Source organism: Crocodylus porosus, unplaced genomic scaffold (assembly GCF_001723895.1).
Source record: "Crocodylus porosus isolate Cpor-Errol unplaced genomic scaffold, CroPor_comp1, whole genome shotgun sequence".
Taxonomy (NCBI): Eukaryota; Metazoa; Chordata; order Crocodylia; family Crocodylidae; genus Crocodylus; species Crocodylus porosus.
In genome coordinates this window covers 14,693,981-14,716,664 of record NW_017728913.1, presented here as the reverse complement: position 1 = coordinate 14,716,664, position 22,684 = coordinate 14,693,981, and the positions used below count along the sequence as shown (strand labels likewise).

Below are 22,684 nucleotides of genomic sequence, written 5' to 3'. Positions count from 1 at the left end.
GGATAACTGCTTGAGTATTTACCCAGCATCTTGGATCAGTGTTTCAGTGCCAGCTGGACTTTGTGCTGCCATGGGTACACTGCTATCAATCCTTATTCATTTTAAAATGAAGTGGGGCATGTCTACATGAGAAGAAGACATGACAATGACTGCGGGTAGAAATATCCATAGAGATTCCGTTAAGCTTTTGAAACAAATTTCAATAAAGCTATTTGTACCCTTATTTTGCAAATCTGTTAATGGTTATACTCACTGATATCCTACCTGGTAAATCATCAAAAAGCTAATTCTTATAGAATGTAATTTAAGACATTTGGAGGCTTTTGGATGTGATCTCATGAGAAAAGGAAGATTTTTAAACAATGGAGAGTTATCAGCAGCTCAGACAGGTGATAAGTGTGGCACAAAAGTAGAGACAGACCTGTAATGGGGAAGAACAGTTCAGGACTGGATTTTGCTTTAAATTGTGTTGTTTTCTTTAAATTCAAGGGTAACACTCCCATTGACATCAAAAGGAAAACAGAAACTTGCTCCATATCTTTCTAAGACCACGAATTAACTTCTTATATTACTTGGATATAATAGCTATTACTGTAAAATATGAAACTAATGGAACCCCATTGAGTCATACAGTTACAATGTACTATTCAGTATAGTATTCAACAAATTACTGTTCTAGACACAAAAATGTTATAAATTCTTTCTATATCTGAATTCATTTTTACCTTCAACATCCAGATCCAGGACATCAGAAGATCAAGTACTAGCATCCCTGAATTCTCTTATCCACTTACACGTGATACATCTATATTTACGTGTCATAACTCTCAAAAACAGGGATATACCCTTAGTCCTGAGTCCAAATATTTGGTTTGTAGAGAAAGGGGGAAAAAATCTATTTTATGCTCCCAATAGGCAGTTTTCCAGGTATGTAAGTGGCATTTTTGGCACTTTACACACAATTTGTGATTCTATTACCTTTGCAATGTGAACATGCTCAGTAGGCTACTTACTGTCTGGATGGATACATGGCTATGTATGTGTGTATGTGGGGCATGAGTAAGTTAAAATTCTACTGTCAAAATCTGGTGACTAATAAGTGTGAGATAGAGAACGAAGAATAAAGTAAGGGTATATAGTCCTGTGGGCTGGATGCCTCTCTAGATAGAAGTGGGCCTTGGGTTCTGGCTGGGCCCCATTCCCAGCAGAGCAGAAACTTTTCCATTGCTTTCAAACCATTTTTTCCAATAAATATACAAGGTACAGTATCTTAGCTTCAAAGGGAGTGTTGGAGGGGACTGATGTGATCCGTGCCTGGTATGTGACCTGGGGTTGCAGCTAGGGAGTTGGAGAGAAGAAGGTTCAAGACCCCTAGAACCAGGGTTTCCTGTTTCTTAAGAGACTGTCTAAATGACTCATCCTTTGGGCAAAAATGTCAAAGGCCCCTCTCCCCCCTTTTTGTTTTAGAACTTATGTTCAGATATACACATATGGGATCAGTTTATAGCCTACTGTGCATGCTTGGTAGTTGCTGCTATTGAGCGGATTATTGGGCATCCACAATGGATTGGCAGTACAGCTGAAAACTACATAAGTGCCAAAAATGTTGCATATGCAGTTGGACACAGAAATTGAAAAAAAGAATGCTGCTCACCAAAGCAAGTAGGGAGTGTGAATTAACAGCACGAGTTTCTCAATGCAAATTCCTCATTCAGGAGCTAGCAATCTATGGCCTATAGGTCAGTGTTGGCCTGCACAGTGATTTCATCCAGCCTGCAAGAGCAGGTCATCAGCAACAATGTAGAGGTTGGTTGTATGGCTGATAGGATGTCAGTGGGCAATTGGCTCCAGTGAGCAGGGTGAGAAGCACAGCAACAGTGGCTGAAGTAGCAGCTGAACGAGGAGTGGCAGCTCATCTTCAGACTGTACTGTGCTAATTTGGCCTGTCTGAAAGGTTGCCAACCCCTGCCCTTTGTGGATAAGTTTAGTCTGCCCTAGGAATGCCTCTGTGAAGTGTCACTTTATACACTTGGAAAGCAACCCTGAACAAAGGCACTTTTAATGTGGACTAAGAGCATCCACTTACATTAGTGCAGAGCAGCTAATGCACTATAAATTCATATCTGAACCTACTGCACACTAAACTACCTGTGTAGAAATGTCATTATACAAAGCCCAATTTATAGAAGTAGAAAAGCCAGTTGGAAGTGTAGATTTATTTTAGTAATCTTTTCCAAGAGTAAAATTTAACAGGAAGTAACTCACTTGTTCTAAAATTGCTTGTGTCAGTTTCCATGGGCAGAAAATTAACTAGGTGTAATATACCTTAAAGGACAATAAAGGAAGACAATTAGTCCAACAATGATTGCAGGACTTCCATCTAAAAGTGGGCATCAGACTTAAAGCTTATCTATGTAAGAAAGTTACTGCACAGTAAGCTAAGGTGTGGCTTTACGGTGTACTTTGTGAATAAAATAAGCAAATGCAAACAAAGTTTGAGGGTCCATAGAGGGAACTATTGCAGAGTAGTTAATATGCTGTAAAGTGATACCCTAGTTGTCTGCACACGGACTTCCAAGTATAGGCAAACTCTTAGATGCCAATTCTACAGGAAAGAAGGTAAATGAATGATATGTGCTCCAAGCAACAGCTTAATTCACCTTTGTGGGAATCCAAGAGGGACCAGGGGAAACATACTCCTAAGATCCTGAGATTCAGAGGCAACTGATTTTTCAGAACACCTTCAAATGCAAGGTTTGACACTGATCTATTTTCTTGGTAGAAGCTGTGGTGCCCAGGGACTAGAAGCCAGCAGCAGAGCAGAGCAGAGGCAAAGGAAATCCATTTCCCTTTTGTGAATCCCTGAGACTCAGGTGTATCTTGGGAGATACACAGATTTAGGGGAAATAGAAGTATGTTTCTTCTGCCTACAGGGATACAGGTGGGAGAAATTACAGGAAACTGCAAATGAAACACACAGATAGTATTCCTTTCAAAACAGGCTGTTCAATTTTTGTTTGTTCAGAAGTTATGAACAACATTATGGCTAATCTAATTAAAAATTTGCTGTGTGTTCAAGAAGAGTTAGAAACTTTACCTTCATCATTTTATGAACTCTTATTAATATTTTCTTAACTCCTATTGTATTGTTAGTTGCTAAAGTTAGCATATTTGATGCATGCTTTGAGCTCACTTGGAAAGTAGCAGCAGTCCACAATATCACTATGCTGAAAAACACTTTCCTAGGCATAGTTATGAACCCCATTCCAGACTGTAGCAGGCAACTGGCTTTTACAGGCAGAACTGTACAACTAGAGGGTGCTGAAGGACCATATTTTGATAACATGACATGAGAAACTCCTCGTGACCTTTTAATACTTGGGAGAAAAACACAATTAAATAGATGAATTAAATCAATTATTACTCACTGAGGTAACTGAAGGAATTCTGAAATAATAATACATTGTTAAGTTTGATATACTTCTGCTGTCAAAGTACAAGGTAATTATTATTTTAGCCTTCATAAAGATATTACTGGGAAATGTGTGTATTCAGAATGAGATGCTATCCTGTATTCCAGTCCTTTGGTTTTGTATAATCATGAAAATAAAGCATTTGCCATAATAATGAATATACCTTTCCCATTGTCTTGTGTTGGTGGAGTTGAAAAGTACTATTGATTAAATAGTTTATGATAAACACAGAGGCCATCAAGTAAGCAGAAAAGCGAGACAGAACAGAGATTCATTTAACAATAAAATCTATAATTGAGATTATACAGATAAAATGTGGACATTAATTACAGATAAGTCATCTTATTAGAGTGCTAACAAGCAAATTATCCTTCAAAAGGCATATAATTTCCAACTCTGGGTAATTATTTGCTTGCCCTCCAGAAACTTAAGAAAAAAGGACGAGAATGAGAAAAATAATATATATAAATATATTGCTCTGAGTATATGTACAAAAGTTATCCCCCCCTTCCATTTTCTCTTATGATTCTTTTTCATTGACCCTTTAGGTTTATACTAGCAATTCCTAAAATAGTCTCAATAGACAAAAACAAGTAAATTAAAAATGGAACCTTGAAATGGACCCTTAAAAATGCTAACTCCCCCCCCACATCAAGGTTTTAAGTGCCAAAGTGTCCAGCAATATTTGGCTTGCCCTTTGAAGCTAAATTCTGGTTGCCTATGTAAACAGACCCTTGAAAACTGCAGAAAAGGGAGACAGAGGATAATTGAACACCCATATCCTTAATGACAGAACTTTTTAGACCTTTTATAGATTGTTGCTGCAAAAATTACCAATAATCCACTATATGTATTGTGATTTGTAATTTAAGAACAATCAATCAGAACGTTTGACAGAAGACCTAAGACTATCCAAAATAATTTAATTTTTGTGTGCTCAGACAGTGTATAGGTCTCAAGTAGACACCAAGTGAATTTCTCATCAGAAGAGTAAACCTTTGATTTGAAACTGGAAGAGCTTGCGTGTGTGCGTGCGCAAGCAGCTATCACCACTGGCACACACTGTGTGTGCGTGTGCATGGAAGGCCAAATGAAGAATTTGTGAACTTTCTTTTTGCTCTTTCTGTGCAGTATCTAGGCTCCAGATCAAACTGAAATTTGGGACAAAAACTGCATTCCAAATTACAAGATGCCATGTGAGATTTCTCCCATGGTCCAGACTGTCCCACAGGTTTCAGACACGTCCCGCATGAAAAAGACATTTGTCTCAACAAAGGTTATTTGACTTGTTTCTCTTTGAAAAGGGACTGCCATAGATTTAGTTTGAATATCCAGTTATTTCCGCCCCCCCCCCGTCAAATTCCTGTTTTTATCTTGTACAGAAGATTGATCACAGATTAATTTTTGTATGGCACTCAGTAGTGGGAGCTGTCTCCATTTAATATTTTGACTAACAACCATACCCTAGTTACATAAAATGAAATGTGTTTGTCTCAACCTGATGAAACAGTACTCTGACCTTAGGAAAGTCCCTGTGTATTATGTGAAGGCAGCTACTCTGGCTAGGGAGAGCAAATCTGGGAAATTTGCAGGGCTGGAAAACCTGGAGAGACGGGGGAGCATATAGGTATTCCAGCCTGTAGCTGCCTCCTCATCACTCTGGGCAACCTGGGGCCCTGGATCCCTGACAGAGGGTGGGAAGTGCTCTCATGCTTTCATGGAAGAGCCCATTATCTTCCACAAAGAAACTTGAACAGCTGTACACTCTTTTTGTGTTGGAAGAAGGGCATTCCTCCTGGCACAAATGTGACACCTGTCCATGGTCTCTGCTATCGCCTCACAAAGGGCAGGGTCGTAGTGGCCACAGAAATCCATGGGTACTGATCCTTACACTACATATTTGACTATTATATTTTTATAATCCTAACCATGTCAAGTGACTGGGTCTAGGGAGCAAAGGCAGTCTCTCACCAGACCTCCAGTCTATCACACCCTTATTACAGATAGGATTTTGTTTCCAAAAGGAAGCAGCAGTATAAATGGGCTGGTGAAGGCAGACATTACAACTACCTCTTTGGCCTCCAGACAGGAAACCTTGACTTTTTTTATGGGCTTCAGTCTCTTTGTCCTTCAAACAATTTTCCCCTTCATTATGACTCTTAGATCATATTTTTTGGTCAGCTGTGCTAACATGCACAAGCTTGGCCAAATGCAAATGCAAACCTTGAGTATGAGTCAAGGTGAGAATCAACTATGGAAACAACTGGTTCATTTAAACTCAAGAGTTTTGAACTTCAGTGTCTGCAAACACAGACACACCAGATCAGATGAAAAATAAATTATGATTCTTCTATACCACAGGCATGGAAATGTTTCTTCAACTGAGCAAGAGAACAAGAACATGTGAAAATACACAGTGCACCCTGAAATTTTAGGCCCTATCCTGTGATATTTCCCCAAACCTCCTGTGGCCTACAGCCTGGAGACCAACCTGTTTATAGATTTGTTTGGCATCATATAGAAACAGGAAAGGCCCTACCTTACATTTCCTCTCTGTCTACAGGTTTTCTAACTTGTGCCTGTGGTGATGGCTGCCAAAATTTGGCCCAATATTTATTACCACCATAATTTCACGTCTTTGAAGTATGCTAGCTTGAAGGATGCAGCATTTTTTTTCTAAATGAGCTGATTTTACAAAACTAGTCATTCTCTGTTCTTTATTTTTCCACACAGAAGAGATCAGCTTCATCAATACTTCCTCCACTTACAAACTTTAAATAATATGAATTACAACTTAGTTTGTTCTTCAACGGTGCCATCTAAAATTATACAGGAACAAGATGTTTTTGGGTTTTTTTTCCGAAAGTCATGAGAAGAGCTCTTAAATACTACATATATTATAATACTGATTTTAATAATACTCAACGTGCACATCAATTTCATTATCAGAAACACTTTAAATCTTTGTATGGTACTAATAACTGAAGAGAATTATCTGGCTTTATAATGAATGCATTGCCTTTCATATATTCCTAAAGCAGGATGTATGCTGTACAGTTATATACAACCATTGGGCAGAGCACAATTGCAGTGTCATGCTGTCATTCAAAGTTAAGATGCCATATTTTCAGTACAATCACATGGCATCTAAAATGCAATATATTGTTTTGCAAATGCAAATAATTTCACAGAGTGGCCTTCATGACTAGGAAAGGGAGTAATGAAATGGGATATATATTACACAAATGAAAAAAATTAAAGATTTATCATAAATATATAGACCAGTATATGACATTGAAGAACAGGAAGCAGAAAGGAAACAGTGCTCTTGCATAAAGATCAATTCGTTTTGCTGCTGATGGAATGACGGGTTTGGGAGGGGGAGGTTTCTTGTTGTTCTTGGCTTGAGATTTCCCAAGCCCATTGTTGACTTCAATGGGCTTTCCATAACAATCATAGTTTGATAATTCAAAATCCCTTGGCAAACTTCCAACGATGCTGAAATCATTGGATCTCAGATCAGATTTCGAAGTGCAAACTTTTTTGCATCTGGTCTCACCAACCTATGAAATAAAGAGTTTGGAAAATCATGATCTACTCACCAGTATTCACAAACATAATGCAGCTGTTAGAGAAAATAGCAAACAAACCTATAAGAAATTACTTGTTAATGGGTATTTCATACATTAGTGTAATTTGCTGAATGGTTGCATTAAAAAGTACTTAAGGATGATCAGTCAATCATATAAACTAATCTAAACATTCATAATTGTATAATTTTGCATGTACAAGATGTCTCATGCTGTGGAAGTAGCTATAGTTAGATTGCTCCATTTTAAGGCTACAGAAAGAGAAAAAAATATTTTCCTCAGCGGATTCAGAGCTCAATAATTTTACCAAATGGATATTATTTAATACTTACATTATGCCCAGAAGCTCCAATCCAGAGTAACTCTAAACACTCTAGTACTTTATACAAAAGACCCTAGGTATTCTACATCAGACAATTAACAGACATAGCTTCTGTCTTAGATGGACCCCCTGAAAATGTGGGACAGCATCCTCTTTGTATTAACAATCCATGGTGTCTTTATAAAGACAGTTCACAGAAGTGCTATACCACTTTGCTAGGTCTGCTTACTAGGGGTTCGCACTTGAGGATTTCAGTCTCCTGAAAGACTGAATTCCTGTCTTTCTCCTAGCTCTGTCTAGTGCTCCACCATTCCTGGGAGTCATGTTATAGGAGAAGTATTACAGAGCCCTATGAAATGACCTGAGAAGCCTAATGGTATGAGTTAAAGGGCTGGTGTGAGCCTTTAGAACCAGCCCTGCGAGCTGCAGGAATTACAGTCTTGTTGTCTAGTTTATGGGTTTGTGTGCTGAACTCCTGGTGAGTAGATTATGAGTTCAAGTCTGGATGTAGCCCCAGAGTCTCAGCCAGGAAAGAAGGGTATGAGGAAATTTTAAGGAAGTATGGGCTGGATGAATGGACTCTAAGAGGTATAGAAAACTGCTAGAGCATTGAGCTCAGAAAGTAGTAATCAGTGTCTGGTTGGCAGCTGGTGTCAAGTGGAGTGCTCCAGGAGTCAGTCCTGGAGCCAGTTTTGTTCAATATCTTCCTTCATCTATGACCTGGAAGATGGCCTAGAGTGCACCCTCAGTAAGTCTGCAGCTGACACCAAGCTGGAGGGAGTAGCAGATATGCTGGAGGGTAAGGCTAGGAGTCAGAGTGACCTAGACAAGTTGGAGGATTGGGCCAAAAGAAATCTCCTAAGGTTCAACAAGGACAAGTGCAAAGTCCTGCACTTAGGATGGAACAATCCCATACACTGGTACAGGCTGGGGACTGACTGGCTGGGCAGCAGCTCTGCAGAAAATGACCTGGAGGTTACAGTGGACAATAAGCTGAATATGAGCCAGCATTGTGTTCTTGTTGCCAAGAAGGGTAACAGCATACTGGGCTGCATTGGTAAGGAAGTGACCTACTGTTGCCAGCAGGTCAAGGGTAATGATGATTCCCCTCTATTCAGTACTGGTGAGGACACACCTGGAGTACTGTGTTCAGTTTTGGGCCCTCCACTACAGAAAGAATGTGGACAAATTGGAGCGAGTCTAGCAGAGGGCAACAAAAATAGTGAAGGGGCTGGGGGACATGACTTATGAGAAGAGGCTCAGGGAACTGGGCTTATTTAGTCCAGAGCAGAGGAGACTGAGAGGGGACTTAATAGCAGCCTTCAACTACCTGAAGAGTGGTTCAAAAGAGGGTAGAGCTAGACTGTTCTCAGTGGTGGCAGATGACACAGCAAGGAGCAACGGTTTCAAGTCAAAGCAAGAGAAGTTTAGGTTAGATATTAGGAAGAATTTTCTCACTAGGAGGGTAGTAAAGCACTGGAACAGGTTACCCAGAGAGGTTGTGGAAGCTCCATCTTGCAGGTTTTAAAATCTAGCTAGACAAAGGTTTGGCTGGGATGATTTACTTGGGGATGGTCCTGCTTTGAGCATGAGTTTGGACTAGATGGCTTCCTGTGGTCCCGTCCAACACTAATTTTCTATGATTCTATCTCAATCACAGACTTGTCTATTCTGCTATCCCATAAAAGGACAAGGAATGACACTTAACCATCATTCATGGACTAAAGTTTTGAAATAAATGGTTACCAGGGGGGTTTCCTTAGGCATATTTTAGATAAAACAAACATCTGAAAGGGTGAAACTGTAGGCAATTTGAAGAAATTTGGAGATCACTGGTATGCAACAATTTGAGCTGGACATCTAATTGTACTTTGATCTCTCCCAATGATTCATTTAATTTTAGAATATTTGGAGCAAAAGTAAGGGGAAAAAGAAGAGAAGTAAGTTCAGCATTGGATTTTCTTGATCTATTGATAAACATTTTGAAAGCTGACACCAGATAAAAATAAAGCTGGGTTTAGGAAACATATGGTATATACTATTTGGGTGAGTTGGGTGATTCCCTCCCCCTTTTTTTTTTATTGATCAGGGTGATTTCAGGGGGGGATGGGAGGAGAAGGAAGAAGTCAGCCCATGTTCCACTTCACTGTAAGTTTCTCATTTGTTTCCATATGTGTCAAACTTTGATTTTTGATAAAACCAGAGCATTTGAAGATAGAATCTGCCAAAGCTGATATGCAAAATACCCAACAAAATGAAGGGTTATTTTTTAAACTTTGGACATTTTACTTCCATAATTATAAAGCCTTTTTTCCCCCCTCTTTCTCTTTTTTTATCTTGCAATTGGTTTCTGAACAGTCTGGAACAATCCTCTACTCAGAACAGTCAGGTCAAACTCCCTACTTAAGATCATGCTTGATTTATTTATGAAGAGGATTATATGTTGTGGTTTCCTCCAATAGTAGAGTCCTTTATCCAGGAGGTCTCTCCCAGGCCTACAACCTATAAACCTATCTAATTGCATCTGCATTGGGAGATGTAGATGGCAAGAGTAATGTGCATGATTGGAGTGTAACTTAGCTTGCAATTTAAATATTTTAGCTAAAAATATCTAGGATATATTTCTCTTCAGTAATTATTAATCTATTTACACTGTACAGTGTCTGACTCCTATTCTACATAATCAAAGACACTCAGGTTTGATTAACAGATATACCACAGATTCCTGCATGTCAGAACACATCATGTACTTAGGGGGCTGACAACTAAGCTCTCTTATGTGTGTGCACAGTACCTTGCACACACAGGTGCCACCAGAAAATAATATAAAAAAATATAAAAACAAAACCAGTGGAACTGTCAAGATTAAAAATTAACATCACATTGAGCACATTTTCAAAACAATTCTCATGCAATCAAAGGAGTTGGGAGAAATTATTAAGTCATCTAGTCCCAACAAATGTACAATTGTTCACCACAATAACAGAGCATAACTTTGTCTTGTCTAGTTCTAACTACTCTACCACCTTCTAGGACTTGCACTACTCTGCTTTGGACACCTTTCCATACTGTAACAAATCTCATTTTTAGGAAGTTCTTGTCTGATACTCAGGCTCAATTTTCCCCTTGTGATTTTATCATATTATTCCTAATTATACTTCTTGTACCACTTTTAATTATTGTTCTTTCCCAGGGGGTTTGCACTGTTTCCATTTTCTCATTTAGCTATTGCTTAGCCAGGCTTTTAATCCTTTCTCATAAATCTTTCCACTTCCAAGTATTTTTGTTGCTCTTCTCTAAATTCCCTCCAGTATACCTACAATTTTCTGGTAATGAGGTGACTTTGTACATTTTAAAAAATGCTCATTTGCCTTTTGTATCACTCCCTTCCCCCATACCTGGAAAATCTGGGATTCATATAATACTCCTGTAAATTTATCAAAAGACAGAGGATATTTTCTTTAGAAAGTCAACTGCTACGAAGGGCTTGATATTTAGACCGTTACACTGAAGATTTACAAAGAAAGTAAGTTTTAAAGATTTAAAGCTCTATGTTGGGTCAGAGTTGACCATAGTTTTAGGTAGAGTTTAGATTATGGTTTGTATGGGATGGCTGGATAGGGATGATCCTGCCTCAGGCAGGTGGTTGGACCAGATGACCTCTGGAGCTCCCTTCCAGCCCTTCTTCTCTATGACTCTGATTCTATGACAACTTCCAGTCCTTGCACATCAATACCTTCTTACTAAAACATATATACCTTGGCTTATATACTTATATTATATTTTCTCCATCCAGGATCTTAATAAATCACACATAGGGCCTAAACTCAGAACTCAGAAGTTTTGAAGAAAAGACTTATATATTTTTTACCCAGAATGAAACCACTGTAATCATCTAGTCTGACCTCCTGTATTATACAAGCCATGCTACTTCCACGCTGCTTCAGGTCCACCAGCTGTAGTTAAATTAGAGCATATATTTTAGACAAACATTAAAGCTTGCTTTAAAAGTCTCTACTGATGCAAAATTCTCCACAACCATTCTCCATTATTGGTAAGTGAGTCCAATAATTGTTCAACCTGGCTGTTAAAAATTTGCACTTTATTTCCATTCTGGATTTGCCTAGCTTCAATTTGCTGTTAAAGTTCATTATACCTTTCGCTGCTAATGAAAGTGCCTTCTGTTATCAAATTTCTATTCCCTATATAGGTACTTACAGACTGAGATGAGATCACATCTAAACCATCTTGAGTTTCCAGTTTCTTAACTTCTAACTACTTAACCAAAATGCTGCATGGAACCACGTCAAATGATTTTCAGAAATCAGTATACTACCACAGCACTATTATCTTTATCAAACTTACCATGTCATAGAAATCTATGGAGAAAATGAGAGGATATCTATTTTACATAAAGCTATGTTCATTGATTTTAATTGTATTATCCTTCTTTTTAATTAAGTCCCATATCAGCCATTCTTTTATTTTGCTTACATTGATGTCAGGCCTGTAATTACTCAGGTCATCCTATTTACTTTGTTTAAGAAATGGGCACATTAGCTTTATTGAAGTCATCTGGAACTTCCCCAATTTTCCAAGACTTATTAAATATCAACATTAATGGTTCACAGGGCTCCTGGGCCAGCTCTTTTAAAAATCCTGGATACAACCTAACCAGACATGATGATTTAAAACTGTTTGACTTTAATAGCTTATTAGCTAGGGTAGGAATGGAAATAATATCATCATACAATAAGAACACATCATCTGGATATTTCCCTAAATACAAAATGGAAATATTTATTGACCAGTTCTGCCCTATTAATGGCAATTCTACCATTTCCCTCTAGCAACAAATTTGATACCATTAATACCTATTGAGAGGGTCCCTTTTGGCCTTTGCATTGTTCTTAAATATGCAAGTCTTTTGTTCTCAATATTACTTTTCTATAATTAATAGAATCAATATTATATTCATTTCTGTCAATTGTTTACTGCTACTTAATCTTTCTAAGTCAGTCCCTGGCTGTTCAGGCTGTTGGATTTTTTTGTTTCTTTTGTTCCCCTTTCCCCCAATCCACTGAAAGTTTATTTCTTGATTATGCCTTTGTGCATCTATTAAGATATTCTTAAACAGATCCCAATGGTCTTTCACATTTTTTCATTCATTTAAAATTCTCCTTTCAGCTGATTTTGTTTACAATTGTTTTCAGATTTGTGAAATTTGCCCTTGTCCAGTATTGAATATATATTTTGCAGGGACTTTCACTCTATTTGCACATAACAAATATAACCAAGTCACAGTTGCTTTTATCTAAGCACCACTTTTAATTCTGTACTCAATTCCTATTTATCTATTGTCTCTCAAGATGATTAAAATCTGCCATGCACAATACAATGGTTTCTGACATAGAACATTTGATAAGTATAATTTCTAGCGATCTCAAGGACATTTTAGTACACACAGCATGAGACCTCCAACATGTATTTTACAGACTAAAGTTCCCCATGGTAACAGTGTTTCTTCCTCCCACACAGTATGTGACTGTACCAAGAGTAATGTCACAAAAGATACAATGTGAAGAACCCAAGGCACTCATGGCCTGCTTTGATTTGAAGTCAGTAAAAGGTACAGCTAACCAGCTCTGTACTTCCATATCACAAATAAAAAATGTGCACCTGATGATTCTGGAAGACAAATCTCTGAGTGGGAAGCACACACATAGGTGAAGGGAAAAACCACTACAGAAGGATCAGATGAATGATCACTAAAGGTCTGATATATTATAAATCAGTACAGATGAAAATAATAGGTATCAGATGTAGGCACTGTTCTGACATGATAACCAAGAAATATGAGTATTTCTCGTTAAGAATGACTGGTTTTGGGTTGTTATCATCACCTTCAGAGAGCCATTCATCATCTGCCATAGTCATTATTCTTTTACCAAATGTTCAGCTCAGTCATCAGCATATTATACATGTGGGACGGCTTCTATAGATGGGCATGATGAAAATGTGACTTCAAATCCAGGAGGATTTACTCAAGTTAACAATGTAATCTCGCTCTAAAAATCACAGCGCCACTGGCAGCAAGGGAAAACTGACTCGTCTCACAAACAGTTCTGCTTTTCCTTATTTTTTAAATCTTATAATGCCGTTCAGGAGGGTGGCGGTGGGGGGAACCTTCCTAAGTTGACTCTCAGCAAAATGTTCAAATTCACACAGTTACCACAATACTGCATCTAAGATTACCACTGTTTTTTCTTACACTTAGAACAAGAGAGACTTGCTGGTGAAGTAAAGGTGGAAAAGAATATTTTTATAATCACTTCTTCTTTGTAGATTTAGGTTGTAGAACTTTCTGTACTGGCAAAAACTATATTAGCATTTATGTTGAATCTTTTCATGTTTTCAAGCATATGGGTGCCCATGGTAACTTTTTAATAAATCTATTAGCTTCATTTAACAGCACTGATTACAAGGCATTGCTAATTTACCTGTGAACCCAAGCATCTGAAGTGTATCCATGCAATGGCATGCTGGTAGAGCTGATAGAGTTCTCCTGTCTTTGGAATTAGGTAGAGCTCTCCTGTCTTTGGAGGGCAATGTTGTTGGAGCTCACCTGTCTTCGGAATTAGCTTTCTTCCTCCACTATAAGCACTAAGCAGCATCAATTTATTTGACTTCGGAGCTTGCTGCATAGCCGCTTCCTGTACTCAGGATTCTCAGGCTAGAAAGGCATGCCACAGACTGCTATTTCTGTGTAGGACAGAGTATTGTTTGGGTCTGAATATTCAAAGATTTCAAGGGTGCCCAGAACCTCAGAGAAAGGTTGTTTTATTTAATATAAATAGAATATTCGCATGCATAAAAATGAGAACAGTCTTTGCTCAGCTAATTACTATGTGGCTACATACCTGCCTTTTACAGGCAAATGGTTTGGCATACTTTGGCTGGTTCCTATTATTGTGTTCGTCTGCACACACAGGATGATGTGGCTCAAGCACTTCTTGTATCAAGATTAAAGATGCCAGTGATAATATAATGAACCACTAGAGGGAGCGAGAGGGTAATTTGTTGCCAGGTAGATTACAGTAGGAGTTCCAGGCTGTCTATTAAGTGTTAGCATGATCTGTGAGAAATTAATAACTTTCCTAGACATGGCATGTGGTGCTGAATTCTGCAATTTTGTAGACATATATGTTTAAATGGAATACATTCATTTCCCTCTTTAAATGGGATAATAAGTTAATTTTATATTATTTTAAAACATAGGCCATATTATCTGCCATCTTTGATGATTCCTCTCCGCTCAGCCTTTCTTCATTTCTCAACCACATAACATGTGGATTTATCTCAGCGTCTATTAACAATCACAACACAAGGAGGTGTTTCATTTGGACATAAAGAGTATTTACACATGCATTTATTATGACCTCCTCTCTCTACCATTCGCATGCATTTGACTCTCCAGTCCCCTAGAATGAGCTGATAGAATCCCTCTGTATCTTCCTAGCCAAGAGTCATGTGGCTCAGTCAGCTGGCCTCTTTTCCTAGCTCACTATGGTGCTCTTTCCAGGGATTATCAGTCCCCAAACATCTGTTTTTAAAGGGTCTGGGTCATAAATCCAGTTCCTACACGTTAGATCAAAGAACACTGGACCTAGGGCATTAATAACCACAAAGAAGACCATCTGACAATAAGTGAAGATTCTTGTATAATTTGGAGGTACTTCTAAAATTTCTTAGCAAAAGCAGTGTTTTACGTGCACCTGTTTTCTGACCAGCAGAAGCCACAAGTGTAGCACTGTATCCAGAACATAGTATTCCCAGCAATAGAATAAAGGTGTTTGTGGGTAAAAGTCCTTCACAGGCCAGGGGATACACTAGTAAAACAGTCCAGTCTCAAACGTGTAATGCCATTCTCAGGTTTCCATAATGCAGGATATGTAGAACAGTTTTATGCAGATTTTGGAGGGGAAATCCAAGACTAGAGCATAAACCTTCAGGTCATCAATTATTCTATTGTGGGAACGGGAAGGCTTTCTCTGAAATGTCTTACATTTATTTAGACCCCTAAAACACATGGTTATATGTATTCTTTTAAGAATCCTGTGTTGAATACTGATAGTTTAGAGGAAATTACAAAATGATCATTAAAAAAATCCTAATTGTGTTACTCCATGTATTTTGGGCAATTAAAAGGACTGTGTGTAGCTAGTAAGGTTTATGTAACCAAAGGAATAAATTATTAGCATAGACCATCACATACCTCTGTCTTTGTTGGCAGCATTGTTACATTATTGTCAAGTGACAATCTTGTCACTGATACAACTGTATACATATTTGGACAAAAAGAATAAAAATAACTGACTATTCTGCTGGAATGCTGCATCTAAATTATAGCTTTGTAGGAAAAGGTGCTTCAGAACAAGGGTATAATTCGTAGCTGTTTATAATTCAGTGCAATAGAGAAGCAGAAGTGTTGCTGTGCCACTTTTAACCTTTCCTCCAAGTCCAGGGCTGACTGAGGAAAGAGATGAACTAGTTCTAGGCACAATTTAGGACAGTCAGAGGTTGCTGTAACTTAGGTCTGACAGAATGTGTTCACTTGAGTTTGTAGTACCAGCTGGAATATGGCAAAGTATACCATATTTTAACCTCAGCAGGTTTCCTTTACTTCCTAGAGAATGCCAACTTACTAGGTCATCATACCCCATAAACTGATCCTCTGATGCTTCCTCAAGGCAGCTTTAAAGTCATTTTGTATCATTCCGATACACAGCAGGGGCTCAAATCTGGCTTAATATCCTTATTTTGCATATCTAAATTGTTCAGTCATTGGATGTTGAGAGCTAAATTCTTGTCTTATGTTAACTTCATTAACATCAAAATAGTCTCTGCTGAAAAATATGCATCAATTAAATACCATTTAGGACTGGTGGGGGTTGGCCTGTGTTGTCTATAACTCTTTTACCAAAAACAGATGATGTTACTGCAATAGGAAGCCAGCACCAATATCAAAAACTCTGGCACAAGCCAGTCCACATATGATCTTTAATCCTACTAGGAAACTGAATAAATTTCTTCATGAGCCCTGCAGCACAAGCAGAAGGGTAACAAGCAGGCACATATTTCTCCTATATACAAATGCCTGGACTTCTGGATCTCTGGGAATAAATATTCTTTACGGAATACTCTGTGTCACTGCATTTCAAGTAAAATAATGAAACTAGCCTAATTTGAGAACATTCTCAACAATCCTTACTAGAATCATTGTCTTCTGAATTAAACTCAATTTGACAGTTATTAATTAGACATCAAGATGCTGGCCATTGATTTACCTGGAACACGGCAGCTGACATTATACTAGCACATTAAAAAAAAAGAAACAGCAACAAAAAAGTCCCTTGAGGTTTTCAGCAGAGAACAAGAAGCCAAGTCACTCGGGGCCAGTTGTTCAGAATGCTGTCCATAAATGATCATGGTATAACCAAGTTAACTGTCCTTGCTATATCTAAGTTTAAGCATCATCCAGAATTAAACATAATATATCTCTGAAATAACAAGGATTACATAGAGCCTGACTTGCTTGTATAACTTTATAGCTCTTACCTGTAAAGTGCTGATGTGGACAGGAGTGCCTGTTCCATTCACTGTATTTTTTTTGGCTGCATTTCCACCTTTCCCATCTGCTTGCTCTGCCTTGGCAATTTTTGCTTTTTCAGCTTCAATTTTCTTTGGATTGTTCAGCATTACTTGAACCACTGCATACTCAACCAGTGAAGCAAACCCGAACAGGAGGCAAACAATCAACCAAACATCTAAGGCCTTCACGTAGGACACTTTGGGGAGTTCGGCCGCAAGAGTAGTACATTCGGATGCCAAGCTGAGCACCGAGAAGATACCTACAAACAGTAAAAATAGATATTAACTAATGAAAACCTATCATTTGGTGCCCTTCCCCTAAAACATATATGCTATCACGTTTTAACTGATGACTTTTCTTAACAGTGAATGGAATTTCATGAGTATATTATGCAAGAGATGACTGTTCACTGGATACATATATAATGCATACACTAACGCCTATATAACATTTATACTGCACTTAACATTCAAACACAATTTAATTAATATTAAATCTGAACATATGTAAATTCATTTTCATAAATAAGCAAATAGACACAAATGTGCTGAATTCTTGATATGGGCACACACACATACACATGCAACAACTAGGAAATGGTTTTGCATAAGATATATCAAACATATCAGAACGAGGTGCATGTAGCTCTGGGAAGATGGAAGGATATGAAATAAATATGCTATTTTAACCTGGTCCTTTCTTCCACATCCTTTGGACCAGACATCATGACTAGAATTCAGCCAGAGACGTCCTAGGGATCTATATTTTTCATAGCATAGAACATACTTAAAATAAAAAATACTTAATATGATCTGTTGCTTAGTGTAACATGTCTAGATAGGGAGAAAACATTCCTTCTGATCCAGAGAAGAAGCCAATTTATCCACAATTATCTGTGAAATGGAAGGAACTGGGGTGATTGAGGTCTATACAGCCATTTATAAACTCATCATGAAAGACCCAATGATGTGGGAGGCCTCTTGTATGGCTCTAATGAGCACTGCTTTCCTAAAAGATTTCCAAAGCTTGGCAGTATCACAATGCTCATTTCACAAATGGCAAAATGTAGAAATCACCTAAAAAGAGGAGCTGCCTGCAGTGTTGCATATCTACATACAGTCATGTTTGGAAAAGGATAATTCTTTCACTGGTTGTCAAACAAGACACGTTCACTTTCATCTCCCATATTCATAACTCCTGGGTTTAGTTTTATGAACACTAATGGTATAATTCTTTCCTCGGTTGCACCTGAGAAGCCTGGCTGAAGTTAATGAGGCTATATGAATGTAAATGAGTGCAAAATTTGGCCTTCAGCAGAAGCATCTAATTATCTCCTTTAGGTTGATTGCATGTATTGTCCAATTTATGAAAAAGTATTGATAGTTCAAACATGAATACATCTTTTCTGATCTCTTATCCAGGACTAATGCTTGGAACATTTTAATGATCTTGAAAATATTTGTATTAGTCCATCACACTGTTTAAGTCTAACATCAGACTTTAATAGTACCACTCAGATTTTGATAAGATTGATCAGGCCAGTATATCAATAACTGTAAACACTTGATACTACCGTTTCCTAACACTTTATTTAGTATTCTGGATGGCACTAATTTAACATTGGAAGCTTGTCAGATATTAGCTGCTAAAATGAAGAGGACTAAAGCATAATGATGACACCAATGGTATATAAAGTTCAAATATCCTAGATACATTATCTAGAAATAAGTAATATCATTATAGTGTTACATAGTCAAGAACTCCTATTTTTCCAATAGTATAATGCATTTCCTGACCTACTGAGTTGTGAGCTATCAGACTGATATACCTGGGCCAAGACTGAACATGAAAAATCCCTACATAAGGAGAACCTTATCTTGAATATCTTCTTCCAATTTACTTTTCATTCTTTAGAAAATGTATTGCTTAATATACCCACGTATGTCTATTCAGAAGCCCTGAAAATCAACATCAATTCCAAACCTGAATCAACTAGCAGCCAAGGAGGCCACAACCACAGATTAATGAAAATCTCTTTGTAACTGCATATTTTTCATCACTGTTGTAGAAAGTAATTTTTGTTGGCCTATTAGTAGTAGTAGTAGTAGCATTGTTGTTGTTGTGTTATTAATACGTATTTCTTGAAAACTTTTTCAGCTTTGTATAGTCACTGCCCAAAGTTATTTAAAATGTTGGAACTTACAAACTTGGATTTCAAGCTTGAATGTGACTTGCAAAACCCACTGAGTGAAAAGTTTACAGTAGATCTGTCACCACTTTGTTCAATAGGGTAGTTGAGGTCACTGTAACCTGCTGCTAGTTCCCACTTATCTCTATGTCTGGGGTAGAAAGTTTAGTCTCAGAATGAGATAAACTTTTTTTTAAAAAAATCACACAAGATTTCAAGAAAAAATATAAGCAGACAGAGAAAAAGAAATATTCCATTAAGTAACCTTTCAGTGCAAAATCAAAACTGGCATCACTTCAGAAAATCTGAGAGCAGATTTGTAAGAGCACCTTTCTGTGTTGATGTATTTGATACCTACCTATACTAGTCAAAAACCAAGTAGATCATGACTAGGGAGAAAAAAATAAACTCAAAAGTGATATATATAGATATAGATACATAATATTAGATATATTTTTATATTTTTAACAGACAGTAATGGAACAACTTGTTTATAGACATTGATTCTTAATTCTTGCCAGTTAGTTTTTGCTTTATAGCCAGGAGCATAATGGCTATAACTCATGAATAACTCATGAATATGAACTGTTCATATTCCTCTTTCAGTGTGTATTACCTAGCATTTGTCAAAATTAATTTGCCATCATGCTACTAATTTCTGTAGCTGTACAAAGCTACTCTGCAGTTCTTCAGACGTCTCTAATTCTAATATACCCTAAATCTTATGTAACCTGAAAATTTTGTCCAGTCTTACTGTCTTAATGGACACCAGACTGTTGTGTTGTAGAATCTCATGTGCTACTAAGGTTCCAGCTCTGGGTAGTGACTAATCATTGACAAACCTGCAGGTCAGTCAGGCAGACTCCCTGTATGCAAAGACCAATGACCTGACAGCTTTCTTGGGTAGTGGGACCCTGCAGTCTGGCTGTCTCTACATTTGGAACAAAGTCTTAGACTAGTGATTTCCAAACCTGGGTGCTGCATGTGATTCACAAGATAAACCCAAACACCTATATATGATTCACAAAGATAAATCCAAAGGCTGCATCCAGACGAGCCTGCATGTTTGGTCGCCCTGGGACAACTAGCAACGGTGCACCCTGTGCCACTGCTAGTTGTCCCCAGGGAATGCCTGTGCCATGTGCCCTCTAGTACATGGCAGGTTACCTCAGGTAGGGGGTGGGAGGCAGCAGCCTTACCTGGAATCCAGGGGGCCTCCTGGGGTTACAGTAGTGGTGATCAGGCTACTCAGAGTCTGGCTGGCAGCTGAAGCGTGGCTCCAGCCAGCCAGGCTCTGGTTTTGAGTGGTGCATGTGCCACTCTGCTGCTTTTTTTTTAGCAGGTTTTTTTGACCCCTGGATATCCAGGGGTTGCTCCCTCCCCCACCCCCTGCACTGCTCCCTTGCAATGTGGAGAACAGCTGAACATGCAGTATGGGATGCTGCAGAAGTGTCTCTGGTGCGTTCATCTGGACATGGCCAAAGATTTCACATAAGAATCCACAGCAACAAAAACATTTTGATGTGCTGTGGTCTTTCTGAGTTCTTTGCAACAGACAAATTCCTGTCTTATTTTCCATAGTCAAAGTGAAAGCTAAGAGCTGGCATTTTCTAAGGGGTGCCTTGAGTCTAGAAAAGCTGAGAACCACTATCTTAGCCTCTCTGAGTCCCCAGTTGCTTAGAAACATTTAACCTGCATCCTGGTTCTGGGCCCTCTAATTTCCCTAGTCATAGCCTTTAGAGACAACAAACAATAAAGCAAGGAAGCATAGGTGTATGGAAGGAGTTTCTTAAGCACTACACACATACGCATACACACATTTTACTCTTACAAAGTACAAAGGTTTCAGATCTTTGGAAAACCAATTCCTGAATGCAATTCCACTTAATCCACCTTTACCCCCTTTCTGTGGATTTGGTTCAGATCCTTAAGGGGGGCAAATTTTATTTTCCACACTTTCCACTCACTCCTTCTATGCCTTCTCTTCCTATTGATGAAACTTCTGTCCTTTGGCTTGGAGAAATGCCTTCTTTCTAAAAGTTTCTCTTCCCCCCTTGCCTATGTGTTCACTAAGGAACAAAACAATCTTCTCCAAACCTCTTTTTCCAGATCACTAATTCATATATTAACCATCTTTTCACTGTTGGCTTTCAAAGCATTTTATGTTTCTTATTCACTTGAACACCTCTGAAAGTCCCAGCCATAGAAATTAGTGTCCCAGTTACACTTTTTTCTAGAAGTAATTCCAGTGTGTTACTTAGGGGTGAGTCAAGAGTACCTTCTCCTCTTTGGAGGTCAGGAGCAAGCTGTTCTAAGAAGCAATTTCTTAAGATCTGGTGAAACTGTTCCCCAAGCCTTGTCCCCATGCAGATGGTAGAAGACAGCACCTATTAGTGCTGCTTTACTAGTTGTCTCTGATTTCTTGACACAAAACACTCAATATACTTTTCTTTATATGAACAACCGTTACTATAACCTTATATCACAGAGTGCCTTCTGTGTTTGCTTGGGACCACTACAGCCTTGTCTGTTCTCTAACAGGACCCCCCCAAAGCCAGCCCAAGCTTGGCTTCTAGAGGAAGATGGAAACCTGTGCTTCTTCCCACTTTGAAACTCTGGCATTTTGGTCCCTTACCCTCCCTGGTTCTCTATGGCTCTGACTCAAAGAGTAAGCATGCAGTTTTGCTCCAGAGAGAGAGGCTTTGCTGCCTTTGGGGAGACCCACTATAGCCCCCAGTCCCAAACAGTACACAGAAGACAGTCTCTTCAGAAAATGCATTTCATGGGGCAAAGGCCACCCAGCCAGAGGTTCTTTATTCCCTCCAAAAGGGGTCAGCAATCCCTCCACTGCTAATCTAGCCTGCACAGCCAAAACACCCCCAAAACTATTTCCCTTTTCCCAGCTTTACAGATCCCCAAAGCTCCTCTACTTCTCTCAGCCCTCCAGTTTTTTCTGGCCAGGAGTTGCCAGGATGCTTTTTTCCATCCTGCTATCCCATGTCATGTTTATTTCTTCAGGATACCTCCTGAATATCCAGCATTTCACCTGTCTTGATATGTCAACAAGGCCATTTAAGACTATGTTGATGCTAACAGTCCATTTTGACTCATTCTATACTTAGCCAGCACCGGCAGTTAACTTTTCATTCTCTGCACAGGCTAATGAAGTAAACCGAGTTACACAATATTATAACATTGTGAATGCAGTTAACACAGAAATACCGCAGTAAGACTCATTGTTGCATGCTCTGCTTGCTCTCAACCTAAAATAGACTAGGATTCCTAGCCAAACAGTTATCGGTATTTTTAAGGGAACAAGCGAAAAAGGAAAGGGAAAAGCATATGCATGTGACGTCTCTTCTTAAATGCTCCTTTGTAAAAAGAGACAGTAAAAACTATAAATATATATAATTTATGTTTTAATTTTAACACAACAGATTATTATGCACAATGTAATTA

At 38.4% G+C, this 22,684-nt stretch overlaps 1 protein-coding gene across 2 annotated transcripts in view; it reads right to left on the bottom strand.

Annotated features, from left to right (window-relative positions):
• Positions 1-3,746: 3,746 nt before the first annotated feature.
• GLRB (glycine receptor beta) overlaps positions 3,747-22,684 on the bottom strand; it is a 66,651-nt gene continuing 47,713 nt past the window's right edge. For both annotated transcript variants that reach the window (XM_019534519.1, XM_019534520.1), the window contains 2 exons: positions 17,004-17,296; positions 3,747-7,036 (listed from right to left, as the gene is read on the bottom strand). In XM_019534519.1, the coding sequence (XP_019390064.1) occupies positions 6,740-7,036; positions 17,004-17,296 (590 nt within the window). In that variant the 3' untranslated portion in view covers positions 3,747-6,739. The remainder of the gene's footprint in view (positions 7,037-17,003; positions 17,297-22,684) is intronic.